This window comes from Gymnoscopelus microlampas, assembly GCF_963454915.1.
Source record: "Gymnoscopelus microlampas genome assembly, chromosome: 10".
NCBI lineage: Eukaryota > Metazoa > Chordata > Actinopteri > Myctophiformes > Myctophidae > Gymnoscopelus > Gymnoscopelus microlampas.
Window position 1 is genome coordinate 48468426 of NC_139947.1, and position 27824 is coordinate 48496249.

General features: G+C 43.2%; 1 protein-coding gene across 1 annotated transcript; it reads left to right on the forward strand.

Moving 5' to 3' along the window:
* Positions 1–247: 247 nt before the first annotated feature.
* Positions 248–27669, forward strand: LOC311054274 (solute carrier family 12 member 5-like; the record flags this gene model as incomplete). The annotated part of the gene is made up of 25 exons (XM_084070150.1): positions 248–412; positions 1643–1783; positions 3167–3313; positions 5341–5395; positions 5851–5981; positions 6533–6780; positions 8702–8913; positions 9743–9913; positions 12481–12579; positions 13070–13127; positions 14313–14487; positions 14629–14747; positions 15499–15597; positions 16240–16359; positions 16585–16689; positions 17009–17177; positions 18109–18304; positions 18788–18957; positions 19357–19488; positions 19999–20106; positions 21336–21452; positions 22794–22978; positions 25266–25280; positions 26276–26409; positions 27578–27669. The coding sequence occupies 25 exons, from the start codon at positions 248–250 to the stop codon at positions 27667–27669; spliced, it is 3363 nt and encodes a 1120-aa protein (XP_083926276.1).
* Positions 27670–27824: the final 155 nt, after the last annotated feature.

Below are 27824 nucleotides of genomic sequence, written 5' to 3' on the forward strand. Positions count from 1 at the left end.
GCCTACGTGAGGCTTTGTCTGTCCCTCTTTTGTCCCGCTTTCGTCCCTCTTTTGTCCCTCTTTTCCTCTTTTCCTCTGCACACACGTCATGCGAAGTCCGGCCATTCAGATTTCAACCACTAGGGGTCTGGCAGTGCCAGGTCTCCTGGTTCTAGTTTTATTATAATTTCTTTGGAAAACGAAGAGCACAAAAGAACACCTGCTGTAACATCTTGAGTGTTTAAAGCTACAGTCCGTAAGTTTGACTATGTCTTCACCCGGGATATGGGGAAATGTTCGTAACGCTGCTGGTTGTCATCTGTGTGGTGGTTGTCCAGGTGAGGGGAACCCGTGTAAGGAGAGCAGTCCTTTTATCAACAGCACCGTGGAGAAGAACCAGCTGTATGATGGCAACAACATGGCCCTGTTTGAGGTACACGCACACACACACACACACACACACACACACACACACACACACACACACACACACACACACACACACACACACACACACACACACACACCAACACAGTCTCACTCCGAAGAAGGCACATATTGCCTTTTGGTCAGAACCTCAGGAAGGCACTATGTGTCGTCCAAGTCCGCCCCCAGCGACAATATGCGCCTTCCAGGGTCACTCATAGACATTCATAGAATTCCTCAAAAGGCACCCTGCGCCTTCTTGGTTCTGACCAAAAGGCAATATGTGCCTTCTTCGGAGTGAGACTGTGTTGCACACACGCACGCGCACACGCACACGCACGCGCACACGCACACGCACACACACACACACACACACACACACACACACTTTTGTTACTGATGCTATACTGCTGTGGTAGTAGTAGCATCTGTAAATGCTGAGTTTTTTGATGTTTTTTAAATTGAATGTTTTTTAAATTGAATCCTGAAAAGTTACAGTTTTGGACATATGAGGTTTCCACCCGACAGAGTTGTGTTATCCTTTTTAGCTTAACCTTTGGACTGTACAACCTAACACACCTAGCTCATACGATATTCATCGCATCTAAACTTGCTGTAACAGCATTTGCTGTAACACTGTATCTGTAATGTAGGACGAAATGGACACCATAGTCCCATGTTTTTGTTTATATCTATTTCTTTTTATTGGAGGATATACCCCTTGAGATGCATCAACTCGTCTTCCAGGGCGTCCTCAGGCACAACATACAAAACAATGACAAAAAACAATCACATAACGTTCAACAACAACAACCAAACATACACATGAGGGCTCTCACACCATCCCAGACCATTCTACATCTGTTACACTTGTCATCTAAAAAACTGAAAATAAATAAATGAGAAAATGAAATAAAAAAGTATCTAAATGCAATCAATTATAAAAAAAACAAGAACAGTTAGATTTGAGCGAATCAAGCAAAGACAGTTTGAAAACAGGAAATGAAATAATTGATCTAATTGCAATGGGTAAATTGTTCCAGTCATAAGGTAGCCTGGTAAACCCTCCCTCCGGAAATCTCATTTCCATTTGATGGAAATGAGATTTCCGGAGGGAGGGTTTACCAGGCTAGTCATAAGGTGCTTTAAACTTAAATGAACGTCTCCCAATTTCTTTCTGTATACCAGGTACATCAACAAAAATGTACTAAGTTACTCTCTCTCTGTGTTGTATTAGGATGAAATGGACACCAGTCCCATGGTCAGCGGTCTGCTCAGTAGTCTGGCTAACTACTCCAACCTGCCCACCGGCAGCAAGGAGCACGAAGAGGCCGAGAACAACGAGGAAGGAGGCCGACCCACCAAGAAACCAGTCAAGGTAAGACTCTCTACATCTCGTTGCTGTCGGGCAGAAACCTCTCATCTACATATTCTGGCTTTTTGTGTTTTTTTCTTAAACCTTTAAAACCGGGAACGCATCTGTGTGTCATTTTAAGATTTCTTTGGCTATATAAAAATAGCAGATCTACAAGCTCATAGAGCTTGTAGATGCAAAGATTTGAGTTAAAAACGTTCGCTTTAAAAAAGTATATATATATATATTCAAACTAAAGATTTGCACACATTTTCACGATTTAAAAAAAATAGCAGATCTACAAGCTTGTAGCGCGGCACTCGGTGCCACGCTATGAGCTTGTAGATCTGCTATTTTTGAATAGCCAAAGAAATCTTAAAATGACACAGTTGAGACGTTCCCGGTCTTAAAGGGTTAAATGAATGCCCTACTTGTCGTCGAGGAACCGCCAAAATACATTTTAGTCGACTAAATCAACTGTAGATTTAGTCGACTATAATCTTATGATATTTAGTCGACTAAAACTAGACAAAAAACAAAACATTTCAGATGACTAAAATATGACTAAAACAAAATGGAATTTTATTCAAAAGACTTAAAATCAAAATTTGCTATCAAAATCAACACTGCTACAGCGTCACACAAAAGTACAGTAGCACAAAAGCACGAAATGTGGCGCAAAGTGACACGTTGTCGCAGATCGACCCCCTTGTAGATCTGCTACTTTTGCTATTTTTGAATTTAAATCCTGAAAAGTAACAGTGGCCCTGGCACAAAACATTTTCAGATGGGTGTCTGTGTCAATTTGGGGGTCCTTAACATGAAAAAGCATGAGAACCACTGCACTAATGACAATAACAAAGGTTAAACGATTGTTTGTTTTGAGAAATATGTTTTACATTTGGCCTCGTTCGGTTACTGCCTGATTTAATGTGTTTACCATGTTCACGTCACAGTTATGACAGTAAAAGCCCTGAAACCACATGTTCAGTTCAAACCACATGTTGGGTTGTTATTACCAGGTGGGAGACCAGTATGCCTTTGAGCTCATTTCAACCTGATTGTCCGCAGACTTTGAAGCTGAACACTCTAAACTTATATGGCCAGCATTTCAACAACCAATAAAACCTTAATGTGTTTGTTTCCCATTAACCAGTGCCAAGCCACATGTCCACAAAGACTGGAGTGATTAAGAATGGATGATTTTTATTATTGCACAAGCAGTGGGGGAAGAAACACTCAGATTTTATTGTACTTATTTCTAGTAAAAGCAGCAATTCCACAATATATAAATTTACTTTAATACGTTACGTAAGTAAAGATTGTGTACTCAAAATTTAAAGTATGCTGCTTCCTCCGGTTCCGGATCCCTACAGTAATTCAAAACATTTTGTTTGGGGTTTCCAGGCTCCTCAGCTGGGCACCCTGATGGGAGTGTACCTGCCCTGCATTCAGAACATCTTCGGAGTCATCCTCTTCCTCAGGATGACCTGGATGGTCGGCATCGGAGGCGTCTTCGGCTCCTTCGTCATCGTCTTCATGTGCTGCTCCACGGTGAGTGAGAGGATCTGTCGCCCCCTACAGTCATTCTGGAAATCCTGAATGTCCTGAAAACAAGCAGACAAAAGTGGAACTAAACACTGTAAAATTGAAGCTGACAGATGGGTTCTCTCCTATAGTGAAATTGGTGTCCCACACTGTCCTATGCACACTTATGTTATAAACTGGCTCCAAGCACTATGATAAAGAGTACTGCACTAAGTAACCTGACAAGTGACAACGGATGGTGAGGAATAATCTATAGGCCTGATAGCTATTGTTTTAGTACAGCCATGGCTTGTTATGGTTCAGCTTGTCCTTTGTGACAACTAACATAACTATGGACTGATCCCTGTACCCGTTGGCAGAACTACTTTACCACCGATCTGTGCCATCATCAGCCTACACTGAAACTACAGTATACACACTATAGGATGCCAGGCCAACAATGACCTGGCATCTGTCTACATAACTAAGTTACATTTCAGCCTTTGCATAATCCTGCAATGTCGTCCAGGCGAGGGCAAGTGCTACGAGTCTGAAGAGGTGAGTCTTCAGATTACGGCAGAAGATTACTGATTGATCCAGGTCCAATGGATACCCGTGCTTAACTAGAGGGGCATGCGTTCCCAACTGGCATCGGCCTAGTTGTTATTTGCCAGACCCAGAGGGTCGGCCTACATGAGGCTTTGTCCCTATTTCGTCCATATATGGGGTTAAATGTCTGTCCATCTTTTGTCCCCCTTTTGTCCATACATGGGCATAGAAGGGACCTCGCATGACGTGACTTTGCATGACATGTCATGCGAAGTCCGGCCATTCAGATTTCAACCACTAGGGGTCTGGCAGTACCAGGTCTCCTGGTTCCCTTGTTACAGTATCAGTATGTGTGTCTGCCCTCGGTTATTCCCAAATATAGAGATGACTGACGTCATGGTGACGTCATAGATATAGCCTACAAGAAGTCTGACAACAGCACTGATAGAACAGTTGACCATCATGGCTGACACCGGGGATGACTCTCAATTAGAAAGGCTTTACGCTCAGATGATTGACGCCCAGAAGAAGGCGAGGTCGGTCGAGCTGCAGATGGAACAGCTGAGCCGCGCGAAGGAACGCACCGACCTGACGCGTGGCGAAATCACCTCGCTGCCCGACGCCACGCGTATGTACGAGAACGTGGGCCGCGTGTTCATTCTGCAGTCCAAGGACGAGATAAACGGCCATCTGACAGACAAACAGGAGAGAGACGAGCAGAGCCTGAAGGTTCTGGAGCAGAAGAAGGTGTATCTGGAGCGCAGAGTGAAGGAAGCCCAGGAGAACATCTCTGAAATGCTGCTGTCTAGGAGGTCCTAGTGATACATCAACACACTCCCAAAATGCATATCGTGACTTCTTGGGACAAATGTGACCAAACATCACATTACATTACATTACATTACATTACATTACAGTCATTTAGTAGACGCTTTTATCCAAAGCGACTTACAATAAGTGCATTAAACAAAGGTAGGCAAGGAAACTACCAAAGTAATCACCAGTAGTAGTGCATTCTCTTCTTCCTCTCTGGTTATTCATTAATGTTTATGTACGGTGGGGGTGTGTTTGATCCCTGCTTCTGGTCACACTAAATTAAATACTGTACATGCATTTCCTTTTCGGAAATGTAGACTGTTATGTTTGATATTTATGTTAATTAATTTAAATTCAAAAAAAGTTGTTAACCACATTAACCCTGGCGTCCCTATTTTGGGCACAGGAATTGATAAAATGTGTCAGACTTTGTCAATTGATATTGTTCTTTAAAAATAGAAACAAAAATCTTACTCAGTCGGAGAGAACGGGTTGCAGCAGACTCCCTGCGAACCTGCCTATGGGCAACGAACAGGGCAGGGTCGAGCACGACTGCTCCAGGCTTTATTTCACTCAGAGTTAAATGAACACATTGTATTACAAAAAAGTAATCAAATGGGGGTCTGTGTTTCAATTCCTATCAAATATGGTCTTAGTCACTGGCTGCTCTCGGCTGTGCTTCCTTTCAGACTATGCTAACAGCCATCTCTATGAGTGCCATCGCAACAAATGGAGTCGTACCAGGTGAGTGTCTGTGTGCTTGCACTGTAACTAAAATACGTATGTATGCTGTATGTCTTTTCTGTCTCTCTTTCTGTCTTTGTGCCGTCAGTGTAACAGACTAAACCACTGGTCTTCAAGCTGAGAGAGAGATGAAGCAGGGACCCCTACTTTATATTGTACAAAATTGTGATGCAGATTCAACCTTTTCATAGATTTCATAGATCTGCTAACGTAGTTTTTCCCTCTACACCAGAAATAGCAGATCTACAAGCTCACAACACTTCGCAGCGAGAGGCGTTGTCAGCTTGTAGATCTGCTATTTTTTTGCCAAAGTTCTCAGAATAGGGATGCTAGGGTTTAAGTGGTTAATGTAAAAAACAAAGCCTATCACAAAAGATTTGTAGTAACTCTGAGGACCCCTGTCGATGACCCCTGCCTGGACTAAGCGGTGTGTTGTCCTCTGTGCCCACACACAGCCGGTGGGTCATATTACATGATCTCCCGTTCGCTGGGTCCAGAGTTTGGGGGAGCTGTTGGAATCTGCTTCTACCTGGGGACCACCTTCGCCGGGGCCATGTACATCCTGGGCTGCATAGAGATCCTACTGGTAAGGACACACAACGCATACATGGTGCATTTATATTGCATCTTTATCCACGGCACTTTACAAAGTGCATTACATTCACCCATTCATTCACACACCGACAGTGGAGGAAACCATGCAAGGCACCAACTTGTTCATCGGGAGCAGTTAGGGGTTCAGTGTCTTGCTCAAGGACAAAATTATATGTATTTGGCCACGGAAATAGTTCCAGGACCCTAACGGTCCATTTGGTTCCATTTGTACAGTCACAGAGTTACATTAACATAGATTTTACAATATGAATTGAGGCCCAGAGATAGAAATGCCAGTAAATGGGGGTCTGTAGCCTAATGCATGTCAAACTGGGGGTCCTTGAAATGAAAATGGTTGAGAATCACTGCTATAGCCGTAAAAAATCTTCTCTTATGGGGGTCCCTGGCATATCTTTTCAAATGGGGGTCCGTGGGCTAATAAGTGTCGATTTGGGGGTCCTTGATATGAAACAGTTTGAGAACCACTGATTTACAACATGTCTGTCCCTCTCTCTCTCTCTCCGCTCCACCGTGTGTCCACAGATCTACATCCTCCCCCAGGCCGCCATCTTTAAGCTGGAGGGCCTGGAGGGAGCGGAGGCGGAGCTAGCGCTGCTCAACAACATGCGCGTGTACGGCACCATGGTGCTGGGCCTCATGTCCCTGCTGGTGTTCGTGGGGGTCAAGTACGTCAACAAGCTGGCCCTGGTCTTCCTGGCCTGCGTCATCCTCTCCATCCTGGCCGTGTACGCCGGGGTCATCAAGACCGCCGTCGACCCGCCCGTCTTCCCGTGAGTATACTGTAGTACGCTCGTCACCATGGAGAAATATTATAGTCACTGATGGAAGAAGTACTCATATAAACCCGAAAGGCTGTCGTGTTAAAGGATCTACACCATGCATTTAAAAAAAAATCACACCCTGTGTGAAGGAAGCGGCGCCTTTGATGGGCCCCGTGCTCAAATGGGGAGTTTGTGTTGTCATCAATATTTGTTTATAGCCCAGCCAATAAGAATACAGAGGGGAATACATACGGACGGACATACACACGGACATACGGACATACACACGGACAAAGTCAGATATAGAGCGGCTGGCGCCGCAAAAAAAGAAGGAATGTCGGAACTGAAGAACGGAAGGGATTATATAAAGTAGGTATCGCATGTGACGTCACGTGCAGGCTGTTTTGAGAGCAAAGAACAGGGCAGCTGGATAGAAGAGAGGTAGTGTTGGAGACTGGGCTAAAAACAGCAGACAAATTGTGCAGTGAGATAATTTGTAACCCTTCAGATCACGCGTCTCCGTGCGTCCGTTGAATTGGTGAAATTAAGAGCAGAGACTTGAAATTAAGTGTATTTATTAATTAAGCCGAAAGTTAAAAGTAATACATACTGGATATAAAAATGTACTTAACAGAGAATTCTCTGGGCTCCCAATGAACTTTCCTTAACAAACAACAAATTATGTTCCCTCTAGTTCATGAAGTCTAGCGGGTCTGTCTCTCCCTGGAGCCTATATCATGTATTATTATTATCATGTACAGTTTATCAGTAGAAGTCCCCATTGGTCGGCCAGGTTCTCTTCCGCAGGGTGTGTGAGTGGCCCCCCTTGATTTACAGGTTCAGCCGATGACCTTGGGTCTCACAGGCCGAGTCCCTCGCACCTGCGGAATGCAATAACAACCTCCCTAACTAGTGGATGCAGATATCATTGTAAGCCTCCTCTTTCTCAAAGTGTCGGCCGGAACAGGGGAGTGAGTTTTTGTCTACTGGGAGATAACACACAGAGTTCCGCTATGCGAATAGATCATATTTATCACAATAACTCTACTTCTAAGAATATCATACTAACAGAGCTATACTGATTTCATAGGGTAATAATGTATTTTCTTTGGGTGTATATGTGAACAACAATGAAACAATAGTAATTAAGACACACACATATGCTCTTAGTCTAATACCAACTGCTACTAACTAAAGCTTTAAAAGGATATAAGTTGCCAACAGTGAAAAAAATCACACCCAGTGTGAAGTGGGCGGTGTGTGGTCATCACAACATGACTCACTTTAAAAAAAGGATAAATTACTTTTTTTAAAGTCCATACTGCTATTCATAGGGCTGCACATGTGTCATGTGTTTCGCTAGCCAATCACAGTCCTGAATTTGCAAAGTCAGCCAATCACATTACAGTTAGTTGTGATGACACTAGCTGTAATGTGATTGGCTGACTTTGCAAAAGTATCGATTTGCATTAACAATGGAAGGGTTAGGGGGTATACAAATCTTTTGGTCGGTGTCCAAAACTCACTTATAGGGGGCGGCTACACCGCCCCAAAAAAAAGAAGGAAAACTTCAAATTCATGGTGTAGTCCCTTTAAGTGGTCAGATGGGGGGCGTGTATTCTCAGAGCGTGTTTATTGTAATGATCAATGAATCGATTGTGTTCCGGCTTGGATCAATAGAACAATAGAACTAATATGCGCGCACGATGCGAGAGTGTGGCCTAGCCCATTGGTTCTCAAAGTGGGGTCCGGAGACAGGGGATCGTGTCAAAGGTCATGTCTCACCTAGACACAGGATCTGACACGAATTTTGACCCGAGGGTCAAGATTCGAGAGCAAGCAGGCAGGCTCTATCAGCTCAATGGTAAAACATGTACTGCAGACTGTTTCGCTCTAAGGATACTTCCACTGACCCCCCCCCCCCTCACAGGGTGTGCGTCCTGGGGAATCGAACCCTGGTCTCTAAAGGTTACGACGTGTGCGCCAAGGTCATTGAGGTGGACAACGGCACCGTCACCACCCAGCTGTGGAGGACCTTCTGCGACTCGGAGCACCTCAACGCCACCTGTGACGAGTACTTCACCGACAACAACGTCACGGAGATCCAGGGCATACCGGGGGTCAGCAGTGGCATCCTGGCGGGTAAGAGCTTACATAGTAAAGGACAGTAAGACAAGGGATGAGGGCAAAACGCAGTCCCCTGAAGAGTAAATCTTCAACCATCAAAAACATGCTCAGGAAAAAAGAACATCTTGGTGGACACGGCCTCTTAGGCTTGGGTATATCAATGCCGCTGATAATTAGGATAATTTGTCCATACTAGAAGTCCGGGCCACTACGGGGTCCTCACATCTACGTCGCACCACCGATCCGACCAATAATATTGCTCCAATCGGACTCAGATATTATGTCTGAGTCATAGTGTCAGAGTACCCATTGTACCCGTCTGTCTGTGTCCCTTTTGTGCCCGTATATGGAGATAACTGTATCTGTCGGTCCTTGTCCCTTTTATGCCCATATATGGAGATCCCTATACAGTAACTGAAGTTATGATAGTTACTTTGAGCTGTTCCGCTGAGCTTATAATGCATTTTGACCAGCACTTATACTGTAAGACGTCATAAACGTTGTCATACATGACTATACGCATTTAAAATGAGTGTTATAATGCTTAATAAGTGCATTATAATGCATTATAAATGCGATTATGATGCATTATAGACCGGACTTTTAACCCATTCAATCCGGGAACGCATCCGTGTCATTTTTGGATGTATTTGGCTATCAAAAAATAGCAGATATACAAGCTCATAGCGCAGCACTGAGTGCCACGCTATGAGCTTGTGGATCTGCTATTTTGAAAAATCGTGAACATTTGTGCAAATATTTGAATATATATTCTACAAATGTCTTCTAAATACTAACCTTTTTTTTTTTTCTTCTTTTCTCTCTCTCTCTCTCTATGTTACAGAGAACCTGTTTGGGTTCTATCTGGACAAAGGGGAGGTGGTGGAGAAGCGAGGGCTTCCCTCTGTGTCTGAGACAGACGGCCCCGCCCCCGCCGGCTCCAACCGCTACGTTCTGGCCGACATCACCAGCTTCTTCACCCTGCTGGTCGGCATCTACTTCCCCTCCGTCACCGGTCAGCACCACCACACCATTTAGGCATTGATTTAGCAGACACTCAATAACAATAAGCAAGGTGATGATGATCACATCAAATAAAATGCAGAGAGACAATAGGGCCTCAGTGAACTAGGATACCAGGTAATCAATGGACCAATAGCATCTGTTTAAATAACATGCTATTTAAATAGAGCACCGAAGTCTGACATCACTGCCACTCTGTAACCCTGAGAAATCTTAGATCAAGTCATATAACTGTGCAAAAATAAACAAATGAGCCTGGCCATTTCACTCTAATGTAAAAAAGTTCTAATTTATACCCCAGAAATACGAATAATTCTCCAAACACAGACGTTATCAAATCAGTATCAAACTAGAAAAAGTGCTCCTCGGAGCACAGGTCTCCGCCAGGTCAGGTAGGCTATTGTGGCCTCCTGGTGGCGCTATAATAGGCCAACGTGAAAAGGGTGCCATTTCTTCTTAGGCCTTGCACGACAATCAGACTGACTGCATTCATGATTTGAGGCATTTTGTTAAAAACATGTGTTTCGCTAAATTAGACCTGTTGGTGGCGCTATAATAGGCCAATGTTAAAAGGGTGGCATTTGTTCCTCAACATAGTGTGAATGTGCATGCAAAGTTTGAGCGCAATTGGACGGTGCGTTCATGATTTGCGGAATTTTGTTCAAAACAAGCCAATAATGCAAACTTTAGATGTCAATCTTAGCCAATCAGTATGGAATATAAAAAATCAAACACATCCATCGTGATCACATGACTATAGAGATCATGTGTACCGATTTGCGTGAAATTTGGATAAAATTGGAAGGAGTAGTATAACAAATTTTGTTTTACTTAAGTCGGCCTCCTGGTGGCGCTATAAAAGGCAGATATGAAAAATGCAGGGCAAAGGTTTTTCCTTGACCTATAGGGAGTGTGCATACAAAGTTTTACACAGATCGGTGCAATTATAGGTAAAAACACGAATCGGCCTGTTATAGCGCCACCATGAGGCTGATTTGAAAAATTTCAAATGGTAGTTCTTCCTCGGCCTAATGGGAATGTGCGTGCAAAATTTCACGGAAATTGCATGCTGTGTTCATGATTTGAGGCATTTTGTTCAAAACGGAGCACTCCTGCAAACTTTGGAAGACATTTTTAGCCAATCAGGATGGAATATTAGAAATCTGAAAGACCCGTTTCGTTTAATGACAATAGAGATACTGTGTACCGATTTGCGGGATTTTGGGAGAAAATCTGTAGGAGTACTGTCAAAAAATGTGTTTTGCACAAATCGGCCTCCTGGTGGCGCTATAACAGGCCCCTGTGAAAAATTTGGGGCAGAGGTTCTGCTGCGGTATCCAGGGAATGTGTGTGCACAGTTTGGCTGCGAGCAAGCCAACGGTGCCGGAGATTAGCTGTACACAGACAGATCGAATGACGGACACACGGACACACGGACGGACGGACGGACGGACGGACGGACAAGGGGTAAAACATACTCTCTCGCCATGCCTTTCGGCCTGGCGGAGACAATCAGTCACTCAGTATCATAAACGACACGGAGTGACATACCTGACAGAATGGCCAGGCTGATTTGACTTCAATACTCTATAGCAGGGGTGATGCAACTTTGATGATGGAGAGGGACACTATATTTCCACACTCACTCCAGAGGACCACATTGCCATACAGTATACTGTACAGAAACCTCTTATCACTGTATTTTAACTTTTTTTGTAAATGAATGCCGTACTTCGCCATTCTATGTCACACAAAAGTAGCAAAAATAGCAGATCTACAAGCTCAAAACGCAGCGCAACGCGCTTTGAGCTTGTAGATCTGCTATTTTTGCTATTTTTGAATCGGAATCCTGATTTTGTTTTGCTATTTTTCAATTGGAATCCTGAAAAGTAACATTTTTATTTAATTTCAAAAGCATTTAGTTATACTTATGTTAACGTTATGAACTTAAATACAAACACATTGGGTCATGTTTGCATGTTTGGAATTGTAACAGCTGAAATCAATAATATATCAGTATTCTGATAATAACATGCGGGCCGCATTAAGTGAAGGTGGGGACCACATGTGGCCCCCGGGCCGCCAGTTGCCCATGGATGCTCTATAGTGAAAATAGCACACAACACGTCGTAATTTTCACTACTTTTGTTTGACACTCTTGTGTGCACTCTGGTAGGGCGTTGATTAGGGTTGTCCGATATTGGCTTTTTTACCGATAACCGATATACCGATATTGTCCAACTCTTAATTACCGATACCGATATCAACCGATACCGATATATGCGGGGATTATTGTGATTAGGGTAAGCTCAAATTTCATATCACACACACCATATACAGTAAGAACTCCTGTAACTTATTTATAAAGCAAAAAAAAAAAAACGATACCGATATTTTCCCGATATCAATTTTTATGCTAATATCGGCCGATAATATCGGGAGGCCGATAAAATCGGACATCCCTAGCGTTGATCTACAAAAAAAAAACATAAAAAGTCGAAATGTGGAGATACAAGGTTTCTGCTCCGACAGAGACAACGTGTGACTTCCTCCTCACAGGTATAATGGCCGGTTCCAACCGCTCAGGAGACCTGCGTGACGCCCAGAAGTCCATCCCTATCGGCACCATCGCAGCCATCACCACCACCTCCATCGTGTGTATCCTTCAGCTGGGCCAAGAACAATGCTTTTAGTTGGGCGCCAGCGTAGCTGATTTACAAGCTCACAATACATTACATTAAGTGCTTGATGTGTAAATTATTAGGTGCCGGAGCTCATGAATCCCACTAAAAGGTATGCATCATTTCATCCACAGTCCTAGGTATTTGTACTTTACTTGAGTATTTCCAATTTCCAATACTTTTATTTCTACTCCACTACATCTCAGAGGCAAATATTGTACTTTTTTCTCCATACAATTATTTGAAAACTTTAGTTACTTTGCAGATATGAATTATTACCTTATAAAGCAACGACTTTAGCCCTATTGTATACCTAGGCTATTTGAAAAAACATTTGAGTACTTTTTCCACCACTGGGTTTACGTGGTTTAAAGACGTCCTCAGTTTGTATGAACTGGAAGAATGAATCTATAGGTGTGAGATGTTATATGATAAGATAGTGTTTTTGTCTTAACTCTTTGTGTCAGACATCTCATGTGTTGTGCTGTTTGGTGCCTGTATAGAGGGGGTCGTTCTACGTGACAAGTGAGTCTTTTTGTCTTTGGTATTGTACGTATACATACAGTATAATGTAGGATCATTGTATCAATGTCTTCATTTAGTTATCTTAGACAGGTATGTATGTTACCAAAGCAGAGGATGAAGATATTAAGTTAATTCCTGCACACTCAAGATCACCTTCTCAATGATTCCTTATGTCAACGTTTCCCTTCAAGGACCTTTTCTTGAGACATGTTATCAGATTAGAAACACAAGGTCTTTACCAGTGTTGCCAGATTTAGCTAGAGAAACAAGCAACCAGTTCTATGAAAACAAGCCCAAAATAAGCGACTAGAGTGGTATACTGAAAACATTTTCATGTCCAGGACCCCAAATTAATATGTATTTGACCACAGACCTTTTCTGACCAAACTTTGGGCTCAATGCATTCTACTATGTTACCACCAAAATGTGGAAGGCCTTACCAAAAGCCATTAAAGATATCGACTCCCTACCCAAACTTAAAACTGACCTTAAATAATGGCTGGCGGTAAAATACAATTAGGCATAGTTTAACTCCTTGAACACCTTGGTAGTAGCATCGTCTGCCCCCCGCCTCCACCCCTCCTGCTACTGAGTTTTGTACTGATATGTATTGTATTGTATTACTGATGAATTGAGTACAATGGACCACACTGGAAACAAGCCCCCTCGAACTTTTTGTGTTATCCCTTCAGCACAACCGACTGTATTACCTTGTACTGTTAATAGAGCACCGAAGTCTGACGTAATTAACACATCCTACCTTGCTGGGTCGCGTTTTTTTTCCCCCGTTCTGAATTCCCATAGACGTGTTTAATATCGCATCAAATAAGAACTTTGTTCCAAAAATAAACTAATGACCCCGGCGGTTTTACTCTTTGGGATATGAAGCATCAACTGACGGTGAGAAAACGCTAATGTTACTTCCACTGAATTAGTTACATTTTCGCCAGAAACGGACTGCTTCAAATATGAGTGACTATCATAAACGATACAGAACCTCCTCCCTGACAATATCGCAGAGACAGTTTGTTTATTTTTGGACCACAATTCTTATATGAGACGATTCTATGATGACCCAATGTTATTCTCCATAGAGAAATTACTTTATGACCCAGGGGATGAACGAGTATAAAGTTATTCAATCAATCACTTTCATCCTCGCCGTTGTCCCTATAACCTCCTCAGGTTCGGTGAAGGGGTCAACGGTAACCTGGTGATCGGCACGCTGGCGTGGCCCTCGCCGTGGGTCATCGTGATTGGCTCTTTCTTCTCCACCTGTGGGGCGGGGCTTCAGAGTCTGACCGGAGCTCCCCGTCTCCTGCAGGCCATCTCCCGGGACGGCATCATCCCTTTCCTCAGAGTGAGTGAGAGAGAGAGAGAGAGAGTGCACCTCAGTGTTATCCCATTCAATCCGGGAACGCATCTGTGTCATTTTATGATTTCTTTGGCTATTCAAAAATAGCAGATATACAAGCGTGTGTGTGTGTGTGTGTTCTTGCAGGTGTTTGGTCATGGGAAGGCCAACGGTGAGCCCACCTGGGCCCTGCTCCTCACAGCCAGCATCTGTGAGATCGGCATCCTCATCGCATCCCTGGATGCAGTCGCTCCCATCCTGTCTATGTAAGTGTCCTAGACACGAACAGCGTTTTCCTATCGCCTCGCAGTAGCGGGGGGGCCGGGTGAGCGCAGTCAGCGCACAGAAGTCAAGGCACAGACGGCTGTGTTGTTGACGGACAACGGATCCACGCTTATGAGAAACAACAATAATAAAACCTGGCGAAACAGTTGCGTGCATTGGCGTAAGATGAGGATAAAGGAAACATTCAGTCTAAATGTCCAGTTTGCTAATTCACAACTACTACTACTACTTTTGTATTTGAAAATTTCAATTTCTCGAAATATTATAAACTTTCACGACAGCCTAAGTACAAATATCATTTATGAAAAGGCTACTATATAGGCTACAGTGAAGTCAGACTGAATGACTGAAACGTTTTGTTTTTTTACTCTCTTGGTGTTTTGTTGTAGGGGATTATCTGGCACATGTATCTGTTATGAAAGAGAAATTGTATAATGAGTGAAACGGCTATAGACCTTGGGAAACCATAAACCTACGTAGGCCTACATCTAAATGAGTTGCCATATTTACATTTCTAAATTACAAATTCCTTACTTTACAAATCCTTATAATCTATACATTTCTGGGATGCATAGTAGCTGAAACTCCACAAGATATTCCTCTACACTTATTTAGTGAGAGAATAGCTCCTCCTGTCTATGTAAGTGTCCCATACACCCTGATTTTGTTTTTTGAAAATCGATTGTTATTAAAATCTGTCTGTCTGTCTGTCTGTCTGTCTCTCATCTGTAGGTTCTTCTTGATGTGTTACATGTTTGTCAATCTAGCATGTGCTCTGCAGACCTTGTTGAGAACGCCCAACTGGAGGCCTCGCTTCAAGTTCTACCACTGGTGAGTCCGTCCACCAATCAGAATCAGGTTCAAGTTCTACCACTGGTGAGTCCGACCAATCAGAATCAGGTTCATGTTCTACCACTGGTGAGTCCACCAATCGGAATCATCACATGTTTACAGGTGTAAAGAAGTGGGTGATTTTTTTGTTGTTGTGAAAGCTCTATCGTTTTTGTTATTTTCATAAATTGACAAGAAAAGAGGGGGGCAGGGAGAGCAAGGATAAAAATAAAAAATGAACAAAAGAAATCTACATACAGTATGTACGCATATCCAGCTGTCAGGCATCATCAGACTGATCATGTGATGTGTCCCATTATTGTGGCCAAAATATTTGCGATTAACTATTTCATCGCGATAATCAAAATATCCTTAAAAACACTTAAAATGGGACTTTTGTTAACCACTTATCCCTATCCTAGCATCCCTAATCTGCGGGGAACATTAGCCAAAAATAGCAGATCTGCAAGCTCACAACGCGTCGCGATGCGACACGTTGTGAACTTTTTTTTCTTCGCGATTAACGATTATCATCTCATCTCTAGTTAGCGTCGCACTGATCATGTGTCTGTCTGTCTGTCTGTCTGTCTCCGCATTTATACAGTCTATGGTCTGTCTGTCTGTCTGTCTGTCTGTCTGCAGGGCTCTCTCCTTCCTGGGCATGAGCCTGTGTCTGTCGCTCATGTTCATCTGCTCCTGGCATTATGCCATTGTTGCCATGGGGATCGCTACCTGCATCTACAAATACATCGAGTTCTGTGGGTAAGTGGCGGCCTTGTCCATCTGGGGTGATACATGATTTGCTTATTGGAAGTCGCTCTGGATATGAGTGTCTATTAAAGGCCTAAATTATTGGACTAAATGGGAAAAACTCATCAGCACTCATGCTTAACAGGGCTGAAAAGAAGTGGGGTGATATGATATGTTGGTGATGTGTAACAGGGCTATAGGAGTGGGGTGATATGATATGTTGGTGATGTGTAACAGGGCTGAGAAGGAGTGGGGGGATGGAATACGTGGAATCTCGCTCAGCGCAGCGCGCTTCGCCCTCATGCGGCTGGAGGAAGGCCCTCCACACACCAAGAACTGGAGGTCAGTCCAAAAATGTGGGTTTTCATACAGTAGCAACACAGACACTAACAGTGATAGTTATAAAACAGAACGTTTTCTATGCTCAAAGCTGCTTGGTATGTATTCCCAAACTTTTCAGGCTGTGACCCCCCCAAAATAATCATATTTGAACTGGGGACCCCCTTACGATTCCAAGAACTTGGAATTGTATGAGTTGAGGCATTACATTTAGATTGACTCGGTTCCACAGATAAAGTAAGTGTGTGTGTGTGTGTGTGTGTGTGTGTGTGTGTGTGTGTGTGTGTGTGTGTGTGTGTGTGTGTGTGTGTGTGTGTGTCAGGCCTCAGATCCTGGTGCTGGTAAGCATGGACGCTGAGCAGAACGTGGAACAGCCTCGTATGCTGTCCCTGACCAATCAGCTGAAGGCAGGGCGGGGCCTGACCATGGTCGGCGCCGCAGTGCAGGGAACCTTCCTCAATAACCATCCTGACGTCCAGAGGGCCGAGCAGGTCTGTGGGTCACTACTAGTACTACACACACTGTCCAGCAGGGGGTCTCAACCTTTTCTGGGTCAGGGCCCACTTAAACATATCTGTTTAAGTAAGGCCCACCCACCTGACCACTTAACTTATTTTTTTTTATGTAATTATGTAATAAAGAAAATAGCAGATCTACAAGCTCATAGCGCAGCACCGAGTGCCGCGCTATGAGCTTGTAGATCTGCTATTTTTTTTTTAAATCGTGAAAATGTTTGCAAATCTTTGAATATATATATATTTTTTAGTCAACATTTGTAACTCAAATATTTGCTTCTGGGGGTCCCTGGAACAACATATTTTGAGATGGGGGTCCCCGGCCAAATACATATACATTTTGGGGTCTTTGACAGAACCACTGACAAAGTAACATAAGTTTTTTCCCCAAAAAATATTTAATAGACATTTTGTAGTATCGGCCTCAGGTCTTAATGGGTTAATCATTAAAAACTTTGTGTTTTGCCAATTATTATTATAATTATACTTGCAATACCCTGACAGTCCACCAGTGGGCCCCGGCCCACAGGTTGAGGATTGCTGATTTGATTTAGATGAACACATGTATGTATATCTTTCATGTCGCTGGATGGAAACCTTGTATGTCCAAAACTGTTACTTTTCAGGAAATGTAAAAAAGAACCTGTGATCCAATGGATCCAATGTATGTTATTATTTAGGGATCTGCTACTTGATACTTTTGTGTGACGCTGTAGTATGATCTAATAGTAGGGTGTTAATTTACAAAAAAACACAACAAGTTAGAATATGGAAATAAGAGGTTTCTTCCCAACAGGCTCGATATAAAGTTCCTGCATACTGTCCCCTCCTCACAACCTGTATGTTTTTGGCGGGTCCCACCACCCTCCTCACAACCTGTATGTTTTTTGGGGGTCCCACCATGCAGGCGTTACGCAGACAGATGGAGACAGAGAAGGTGAAGGGCTTCTCTCAGGTGGTCATCTCGTCCAACTTGAGGGACGGGACGTCCCACATCATCCAGACCGGAGGCCTGGGGGGCCTCAAACACAACACCGTGCTGGTGGCCTGGCCCCGGCACTGGAAGGAGGCCGAAAACCACCTCCACTGTAGGAACTTCATCGGTAAGTCACACATGGTGGGAAGTATTGCAGTGATTTTCCAAAATTATCCAAATTTATATGTATTTGGCCGCTGACCACCATGGGTGCCGCGCTATGAGCTTGTAGATCGGCTATTTTTTAATAGCAGATATTCAAAAATATTGATCAGTACAGATCTATGTACTGCCCCCCCAGGGGTCCTTGGGGGGGGGGGGGGGGGGGGGTCCCAGGGTGTCCCCAGCTAAATATGTTAATACAGCAGCACAATCTTTTGAACCACTTTATCCATTGGCTATTCAAAAATAGCAGATCTACAAGCTTGCAGTGCGGCATATTTAAAAAAATCTTACAAGTATTGGAAATGTCTTTATCATTATCTTGTAGATCTTGAGCTTGTAGATCTGCTATTTTTCAATAGCCAAAGTATAAGATAAGATAAGAGTTCCATTCGTTCCATTTGAGAAGCTGTGATCATACAGTACATACCTCCCTCCCTGCACACAGAGGTGGTCAGAGAGTCCACCATGGCCAGTCTGGCGTTGCTGGTTCCTAAGAACATCTCCAGCTTCCCGTCGAACGGCGAGCGCTTCACCGAGGGACACATCGACGTGTGGTGGATCGTCCACGACGGAGGCATGCTGATGCTCCTCCCCTTCCTGTTGCGTCAGCACAAGGTCAGCGAAGGCTGCAGGATCACTGAGTGTCGGAACTTACAAGATCTACTGAGCTATTGGGCTGTTGTTCTGCAAATATAGCCTAGAATTATCATAACGTTGTTGTTGGGCAGATACATCTTTTTTTTAATATAAATTAACACCCTACTTGATCATACTACTTCGCTGAGACTTAATTCCTTGTACGCACATACCTGGCAACAAGGAGAATTCTGCCATGTCTTTTAGCGTTTGATTCCAGGTGTTTTGTATGAACAGGTGTGGAGGAAGTGTAAGATGATTCCAGGTGTTGTGTGTGTGGACAGGTGTGGAGGAAGTGTAAGATGATTCCAGGTGTTGTGTGTGTGGACAGGTGTGGAGGAAGTGTAAGATGATTCCAGGTGTTGTGTGTGTGGACAGGTGTGGAGGAAATGTAAGATGCGTATCTTCACGGTGGCCCAGATGGACGACAACAGCATCCAGATGAAGAAGGACCTCATGACGTTCCTCTATCACCTGCGCATCCAGGCCCTGGTGGAGGTGGTGGAGATGGTGAGACACTCTGTTCACTAGAGATGTACCGAACCAAATGCACCCGTAAGGGTCACTCTCAGTCTAACTAAGGACCCCCATAACTCTCAGATTTATGGGGGTCCTTGAAATTAAAAAGTTTGAGAACCACTAATCTAGGAATCAGTGTTGATTTCGTCAACTAAAACTATGACGAAAAATTGTCGTCGACTAACAAACATAACTTATCGACATAATATTGTTATTCATAATGGTATCAGTCACAATATTTATATTACTCAGAATAAAAAGCTGATTTATTGTTGAATAACTTGATGATATGGAGGATGATGTCACCTATAATGCTCAGAATAGGGACGCTATAGGGTTCATGTGGTTATATCATACAGCAGTGTGTTTTTCACTGACAATAAAGTGGAATCATGTGGTTGTGGCTTCCTCCTCATCTTCTTCACAATGCTTTATTCATGATTATGTCATGAGCTGTTGTTGCAGATGTGCGTGACACACGGTATGTCTTCCCTTCCACAGCACGACAGTGACATCGCTGCCTACACCTACGAGAAGACCCTGGTGATGGAGGAACGCTCACAGATCCTCAAGCAGATGCACCTCACCAAGAATGAGAAGGAGAGAGAGGTACGTACTGTAGTGCAGTAGTGCATTGGTTCTCAAAGTGGGGTCCGGGGACCCCCAGGGGTCCTTGAGGGGGTTCCAGGGGGTCCCCAGATAAATGATGGACAGGAACCAAATAGACCCTTATGTGTCTGTAACTCTGAGAGTGTACAAATGGAACCAAATGGACCCTAAGGGGTCCATTTGGTTCCATTTGTACACTCTCAGAGTTAAATTAACATTGATTTTACAATATGAATTGGGGTCCCAGAGGTATAAATGCCATTAAATGGGGGTCCGTAGCCTAATGCATGTTAAACTGGGGGTCCTTGAAACTAAAATGGTTGAGAATCACTGCTAGAGCCGTAAAAACCTTCTCTTATTGGGGTCCCTGGCTTATCTTTTCAAATGGGGTTCCGCGGGGTAATAAGTGTCTATTTGGGGGTCCTTGACATGAAAAAGTTTGAGAACCACTGCAGTAGTGAGTCTGGTGAAGAAGGAGAGAGAGGTAGGAAGGTAGTGGTATGTATACCCTGAGACGTCACAGCACTTTAAGGGTGCAATAAACATTTAATCTTTAAACGGAGCCTCTCTGTGTGCAAGCGTTTGTTGATATTTATTAGTTTACTGTTATTTTTCGCTCATCACCTGCCTGACAGACACAGTGTGTGGATGTGCACGTCTTTATATTCTTTTCATCAGGTAGTACACAGTACTAGCAAATAATCAGTCAATGATTTAATATGAATAATAAATAAAGGGGATAATAAATAAATCTGGGGGAGAAATTATTTATGCAGATACGCAAATCAAACAATAATGCTTAATAAAAAAAAACTCAATTAAGTTGATCACCTTAATTGAGGTGATCATCTCAATAGCCCAAACCGGTCACCTGGCAGATCAAAAAGAGGTGGTTTCCCACCTGGTGGTTCTGGTCGGCTGCAATCGTTTTATGAATTATGAGATGGGCCAAGCAATACAAATGCACACAGGTTTCATTTACAGCACAGGGTAATTACAAAACAATCCACTGTTTTTTTTCAGTGGAGTTGTCATCTGGAAAAGAGTGAGGGATGTTGACATCCTAATATAATCTAAGGGCTAAAACAGGAGGATTTATGGGAGAATTTCCTCAGAATATTTGGTATACAGTAGCAACTCTTGTCCATAGAGCAGTTGTATTTATTCAGCGCTGTTCCATGACTTCTTTAAAATAACTTCATACGTTTATGTGACTTTAATCCCAACAGATCCAAAGTATTACAGACTCCTCCCGTGGGTCCATCCGACGTAAAAAGCCATCCAGCCAGCGGGGGCGCCACAGCGTTGACGAGGGAGCCAGCGGGGCAAAAATAACAGAAGAAGAGGTTCTCCTGTTATGTTTCATATCTTGACATTGTAGCCATTTACCTGACATTCTTAAAGGAACACTTTGCCCCCAAAAATTACTTGTTTTTTTTACTCCTGTGAAGCTTTGAATACAAACAGATTGATGTTGTCCCATTTCTATACCATGAAGAGTCCAAATGCAAGAGAAGAAGGTAGAGAATAGGCCTACTTGATGAATTGAAAAAATAGGGTTCCATTGATGCGTTATTATGGATCCCACGCCAGCTCTTGGCAAACCCGCTGTGATTGGTCAGTAGTCGCTGTGATTGACAGTTCTCGTTTTTGCAACTATGCCTATACCTAACCTTAACCCTAACCTCAGTAAAACTATGCCTAAACCTAACCCTAACCCTGACCCTAACCTCAGTAAGACTATGCCTGAACCTAACCTTAACCCTAACCCTAACCTCAGTAAAACTATGCCTGCCAGGGAGCCAATCAGACAGGTAAGGCGGGTCTATATCCTGGAGCGTTGGTGGGATCCATAATCAGGCTCCATTGATTAACCACAGAAAACTGTTTTCCCTGTTCTAGGCATTTAGCAGACGCTCTTAATCCAGAGCGATTTACAGTAAGCAAGGACACGAGATAATACATCATAATACATCATAATACACATAAAACATCAAATGCATAAAAATAGTAATCTAATAATAAAGTAATACATAAGTAAACCAATAGTATAATAATAACTAATACATAATGTAAACCAAGAACCTATCATCAGCCTACATTGAAACTATACACACTACAGGATGCCAGATGACCTGGCATCTGTCTACATAACATGCTATCTAAGTTGAATTTTAGCCTTTGCATAATCCTGCAAGGTCATCAAGGCTGGGGCAAGTGCTACGGGCTGAGATGGAGTCTGAAGAGGTGAGTCTTCAGATTACGGCAGAAATGCGATTTACTACTGTAGCTGCAAATAAGCTTCCACCGGGCGGGTTCAGCCACACTACAGTAAGCCTTGCTGAGCCATCTCCTGTTTCAGTAGCGTGAGGTGGCTTGATGTAATAGTAGGCTACACCCCCTGGAAATGATGCTAGTACATCACAGGGATTTACCCCCGATCCAACCCTTGATGCTGAGTGCCAAGCAGGGAGGTATTGGGTCACCTTTTTTCAGTCTCTGGTTTGACCTGGCTGAGGAATCGAATCCTGACCTTCCAGTCGCAGGGCGGACACTTTAACCACAAGGCCACTGGGTTAGTCACACTGATAGATGTCATTGTTCTCTCTTTCACCCTGCCACGTTGTCACAACATAATGTCCCTCTCTCTTAAGTCTGGGTCTGTCTTCTTACACCCTAAACAAAAGGTGCAGCTGATCCACAATAAGAACTCTGCCCCGGCCAACACCAGTCCCACATCCCCCGCCGTGCCTGTAGATGGCGCTGACGTGCAGAGGACCTGGACAGATGACATAAAGGGTGAGAAAAAGGGGAGGAGCCAAGCAGCGGCAGCGAACCCAGACGGAGTGAAAGACCTCTTCAACATGAGGCCGTGAGTTACTGTACCTGTCGCTCATTCCTAATGTGTTCATTGAGACTTGCACAGCGGGCGGCAGTGGCCCTAATTGCTCCCGATGAGCAGGTTGGTGGCTTGCATGGTTTCCTCCGCCATCGGTGTATGAATGAATGTGTGTGTGAATGTAATGCACAATCTATGTAAAGCGCTTTGGATAAAAGCGCTATATAAATGCACCATTTACCATTTTGCACAGTAAATCCCATAACTCTGACTCTCTGAGGGCACTATTTAGACAATCTATGGTGCACGGTACCGCATGCCCAACTCCAATTGTGGTAGTTAAACGTTGCATTACCTGAATGCAAAGTGAGTTGCAAGGTGCAAAGTGGTATGTAGACACTGACTTAGTCATGGGTGTATCACATTTATTAAACCAATCACAGTAAACTAGTCAGCTCCCATTACCTTTAAATAGGAGGTGTGCCTGCATGTTCCATGCTCGTTGCTATTTAAATGACGGATTCAGCAGTTGGAAGAATAATTCTGCCAAGGAACATCGTATTTGACCGACCTATGGGAGCAGCATTAATAATGTTACGATATCAGGAGACATGGGAAACAAAAACGTTCTACTCACTGAAACATCACATGGAAACGAGAGGTGTCCAAACACAGTGGCTGTGGTGCTGTGGTCAGAACCACTTGTCAGAATGATTGTAGCCTGCATGTCTCCTCATGTCCAAGAGACAGCTGTGATATCTTGACATATCAACTTATTATTGTTAGATTTATTACTGAACCTTAACTCCATAAAAGTAAATCTAGACTAGAAAAAGTGCTCCTCGGAGCACAGGTCTCCGCCAGGTCACGTCGTTATTGTGGCCTCCCGGTGGCGCTATAATAGGCCAATGTGAAAAGGGTGGCATTTCTTCCTCGGCCTAGTGGGAATGTGCGTGCATTCATGATTTGAGGCATTTTGTTGCAAAAATGTGTTTTGCTAAATTAGACCTGCTGGTGGCGCTATAACAGGCCAATGTGAAAAGGGTGGCATTTCTTCCTTGGCCTAGTGGGAATGTGCGTGCAAGTTTTCACGGAAATCCCACGCTGCGTTCATGATTTGAGACATTTTGTTCAAAACGGACCAATCCTGCAAACTTTGGAAGCCAACCTTAGCCAATCAGGATGGAATATGAAATATCGGACATATCCGTCTTGATCACATGACTATAGAGATACTGTGTACCGGTTTGCGTGATATTTGGATAAAATCTGTAGGAGTAATATCCAAAAATGTGTTTTGCACAAATCGGCCTCCTGGTGGCGCTATAACAGGCCCATGTGAAAAATTTGGGGCAGAGGTTCTGCTGTGGCATCGAGGGAGTGTGTGTGTGCAGTTTCACAGCGACCAGGGCAACGGTGGCGGAGATTAGCTGTTAACAGACAGAAGGACGGACACACACACACACACACGGACGGACGGACGGACGGAGGGTAAAACATACTCTCTCGCCATGCCTTCGGCCTGGCGGAGACAATAAGGTTAAGGTACCTGGTTCAGTGGTTCCATAGTGTGAGGAGTCACCCCTTGAAAGAATTGCTACACAGGTGATTACAATTGTATGAATCGAAATGGTTTTATTACCCTTTAATCTAAGTTACAATTATGTATGAGCCTATTAACCAACCAGAATGAATTGTCATATACAAAAATAATACTCTACCAGCAGTTACAGTTCAATTCAGAGCTCTGAAGATACACTCCTCTCGAGCTAGTCGAGAAGTTTGTAATGGAGTAATATCTCTTTTGACAAGCCCTTAAATCTACATGCGAGAGAGAGAGAGAGAGAGACTCTAATGTGATGACCTCATCTCCTGACACTAGAGTCTTGTCTGCTCAAATGAACAGGATAGCTGAGCTCAAAACAGTGTAAATATATATATATAATTTTGACAGCCCTATAGAATTTCCTTTCAATCTATAGTTAGGTTATTTTTTAAACTGCATATTAAAGCATGACAGAAAATGTCAATTGCGTCGGTTGTAAACTAGCAAACGCACACTGCGTTCCATACTTGTACCACTTTCCGCCGGGTGCGAGATAGGGCCTTGAGAGTGTGCAAGTGGAACCAAATGGTCCCTTGGCCTTGTAGGTCCATTTGGTTCCATTTTACCTGGAGAAATAAACGCTCTTGAATCACACTCTCAGAGTTAAATTAACTCTCAGTAGTGTGTGACTGTACCTGAGGTTTTGGACGTAATGCAAGAAGATTTCTGTCCCTGTGTTCAGTTCATAATTATTCTTTCCTTTCAATGCTGCAGAGAGTGGGAAAATCTGTAAGTACTTTTTTTTTTTTAATATGAAATTGCTATTCATATATTCCTATTCATATAGGCCTACTGTTGATGCATCCTAGTATGCTGCTTGTCCACAGATGTCACTTTTGCTATTTAGATAGTAACTAGTAGTTACTTTGAATCACTGTTTACTCTGTTGTTGTTTGACCAGGGTTCAAGCTCTTTGTAAAGCTCTTTGTAAAGCCAAGCTTGTGAGCCTGTTATAGGCTGCCTATGTTTGGCTTTTTTCAATTAAACACAAGTTATTTTTGATGTACTCTTTCCCTGGTATGTTTTTCCACAATAACCATTCCACATAAATGTGTTTTTGACAACTTCTCTTTTTTGTCTCGAGGGACTGCAACTGACACTCGTGCCAAATGCACAGGAAATATATTTAATAGCTATTTTTAAATGAATGCAGCATTCCTTTTAGAGCAGTACCTACCTGATTTTGTTTCGAACTGAATTCTGGTAATCGTATTTCTAACAGACAACAGAGCTAATGAAGGTGTCGCTAAATCCTTCCTCACTTTCTGGAGCTTGCATGAACATTTCCCCCTCTTCTTTACACCGGTAAACCTGTGATGTGACAATAACGTTGATTATGATTATGAAAAGACAACTAAAATGGATGTTACACAGTGAGACTTTAAGCATTATTGGTTAAGAGCGTTTGCTCGTGCCTAAACTGTAACTTGTGCCCTAGGTAAGCAGAAGATTCACCCCAAAACACGCTCGCGGACCAGCGGTTCTTGTATTCTTGTATTTGTTTTACTGAGGATAAGGTTAGAAATAAGTTTATGGTTAGGCATAGTTTTACTGAGGTTAAGTTTAGGAATAAGCTTAGGTTTAGGCATAGTTTACTGAGGTTACGTTTAGGAATACCAGGTGAATACCGGCGGATTTCACCCCGATTTTGTTTTGGGGCGAGCGTTTTGGTATTTGTGCCCTATACAGAAAATAGTTTAAATAGTAATGTGTTTCCTATACAGAAACCAGTCCAACGTGCGGCGCATGCACACAGCCTTGAGACTGAATGAAGTCATCCTAAAGAAATCCAAGGAGGCCAAGTTGGTTTTGCTCAACATGCCGGGACCTCCAAAGAACCGCATGGGCGATGAAAACTGTATCCTTATATCATCTAGTTGCCTTCACCGCATAATAATTCCATACTGTATATTGTTGCTGTCAGGCAGAAACCTCTTATCTCCATATTCAACTTTTTGTGTTTTTTTTGTTGTAAATTAACACCCTACTTGATCATACTACAGCGTCACAGGAAAGCATCAAAAGTAGCAGATCTACAAGCTCGAAACTTGAACTTGAATTAGAGTTTTGGGCATAGGAGGTTTCTGCCTGATAGAGACGATATTCCATTCAGTATTTTATCACCATTCACACATACTGCAGTAGTAGTGTGCAATAATGCTCCAGTTTCTTGTGAAAATGGAAAGACTTCTACAGTTCCGCTGGGGAACACCAGTGGCTCAGGAGGTAGAGCGGCCACTTGGGGAATCAACAGTTCCACTGTGCCACCCGCGCAGTGTCTTATGAATGAATGAATGAATGCATTTTTATTTTCGTGTCTTGCCATAAGACCCAACCCTTACGGGATTATAAGACACCAAAAACATAAATAAACAATATCACATTCACTTCCTGGAAACAGAAACTGCACAAGTAAAAAAGAAAATATTTGGTTAATACCCAAAAACTAAAAATAAATATACATCACATATATGTTTTCTTTGTCAGTTTGTCCCATGCTTTCTCTAAATATTCTGCAAGTGCGAATAGAGCACCGAAGTCTGACGTAATTTACACATCCTACCTGGGTCGCAGTTTATTTCCCCATTCAGAATTCCCATAGACGTGTTTAATATCGCGTCAAATAAGAACTGTGTTCCAAAAATAAACAAATGATCCCGGCGGTTTGACTCTTATGGATATGAAGCATCAACCGATGGTGAGGAAACGGTAACTTTACTTCCGCCGAATTAGTAAAATTAAGAGTAAGAGACAGTTTGTTTATTTTTTAACCTCAATTCTTATATGAGACGATTCTAAGATGCCCCAATGTTATTCTCCATAGAGAAATTACTTGTACGACCCAGGGGATGAACGAGTGACGTCAGGACTTCTGTGCTCTTATGTTAAAAGATCCATACAATCTCTCTGCGTCACTTAACCATGTCAAATCTAGGTTTTTACACCTATTATTATTATTTGTTGACGTAGCTGATGATATAGGGGGCAGTAGAGTTCTGTTCTTTGACTGTGACTGTGCGTCTCAGACATGGAGTTCCTGGAGGTCCTCACCGAGGGTCTCAACCGGGTCCTCTTGGTGCGTGGAGGAGGGCGTGAGGTCATCACCATCTATTCCTGAAGACCCGCCCACAAAGAATGTGTCATCCAATCACCTTCACCTGACCCACACTATCCATCCAATCACCATCACCTGACCCACCCTGTCCATCCAATCACCTTCACCTGACCCACCCTGTAAAGAGAGATTTGATGTCTCCCAGGGACCCAAACGAG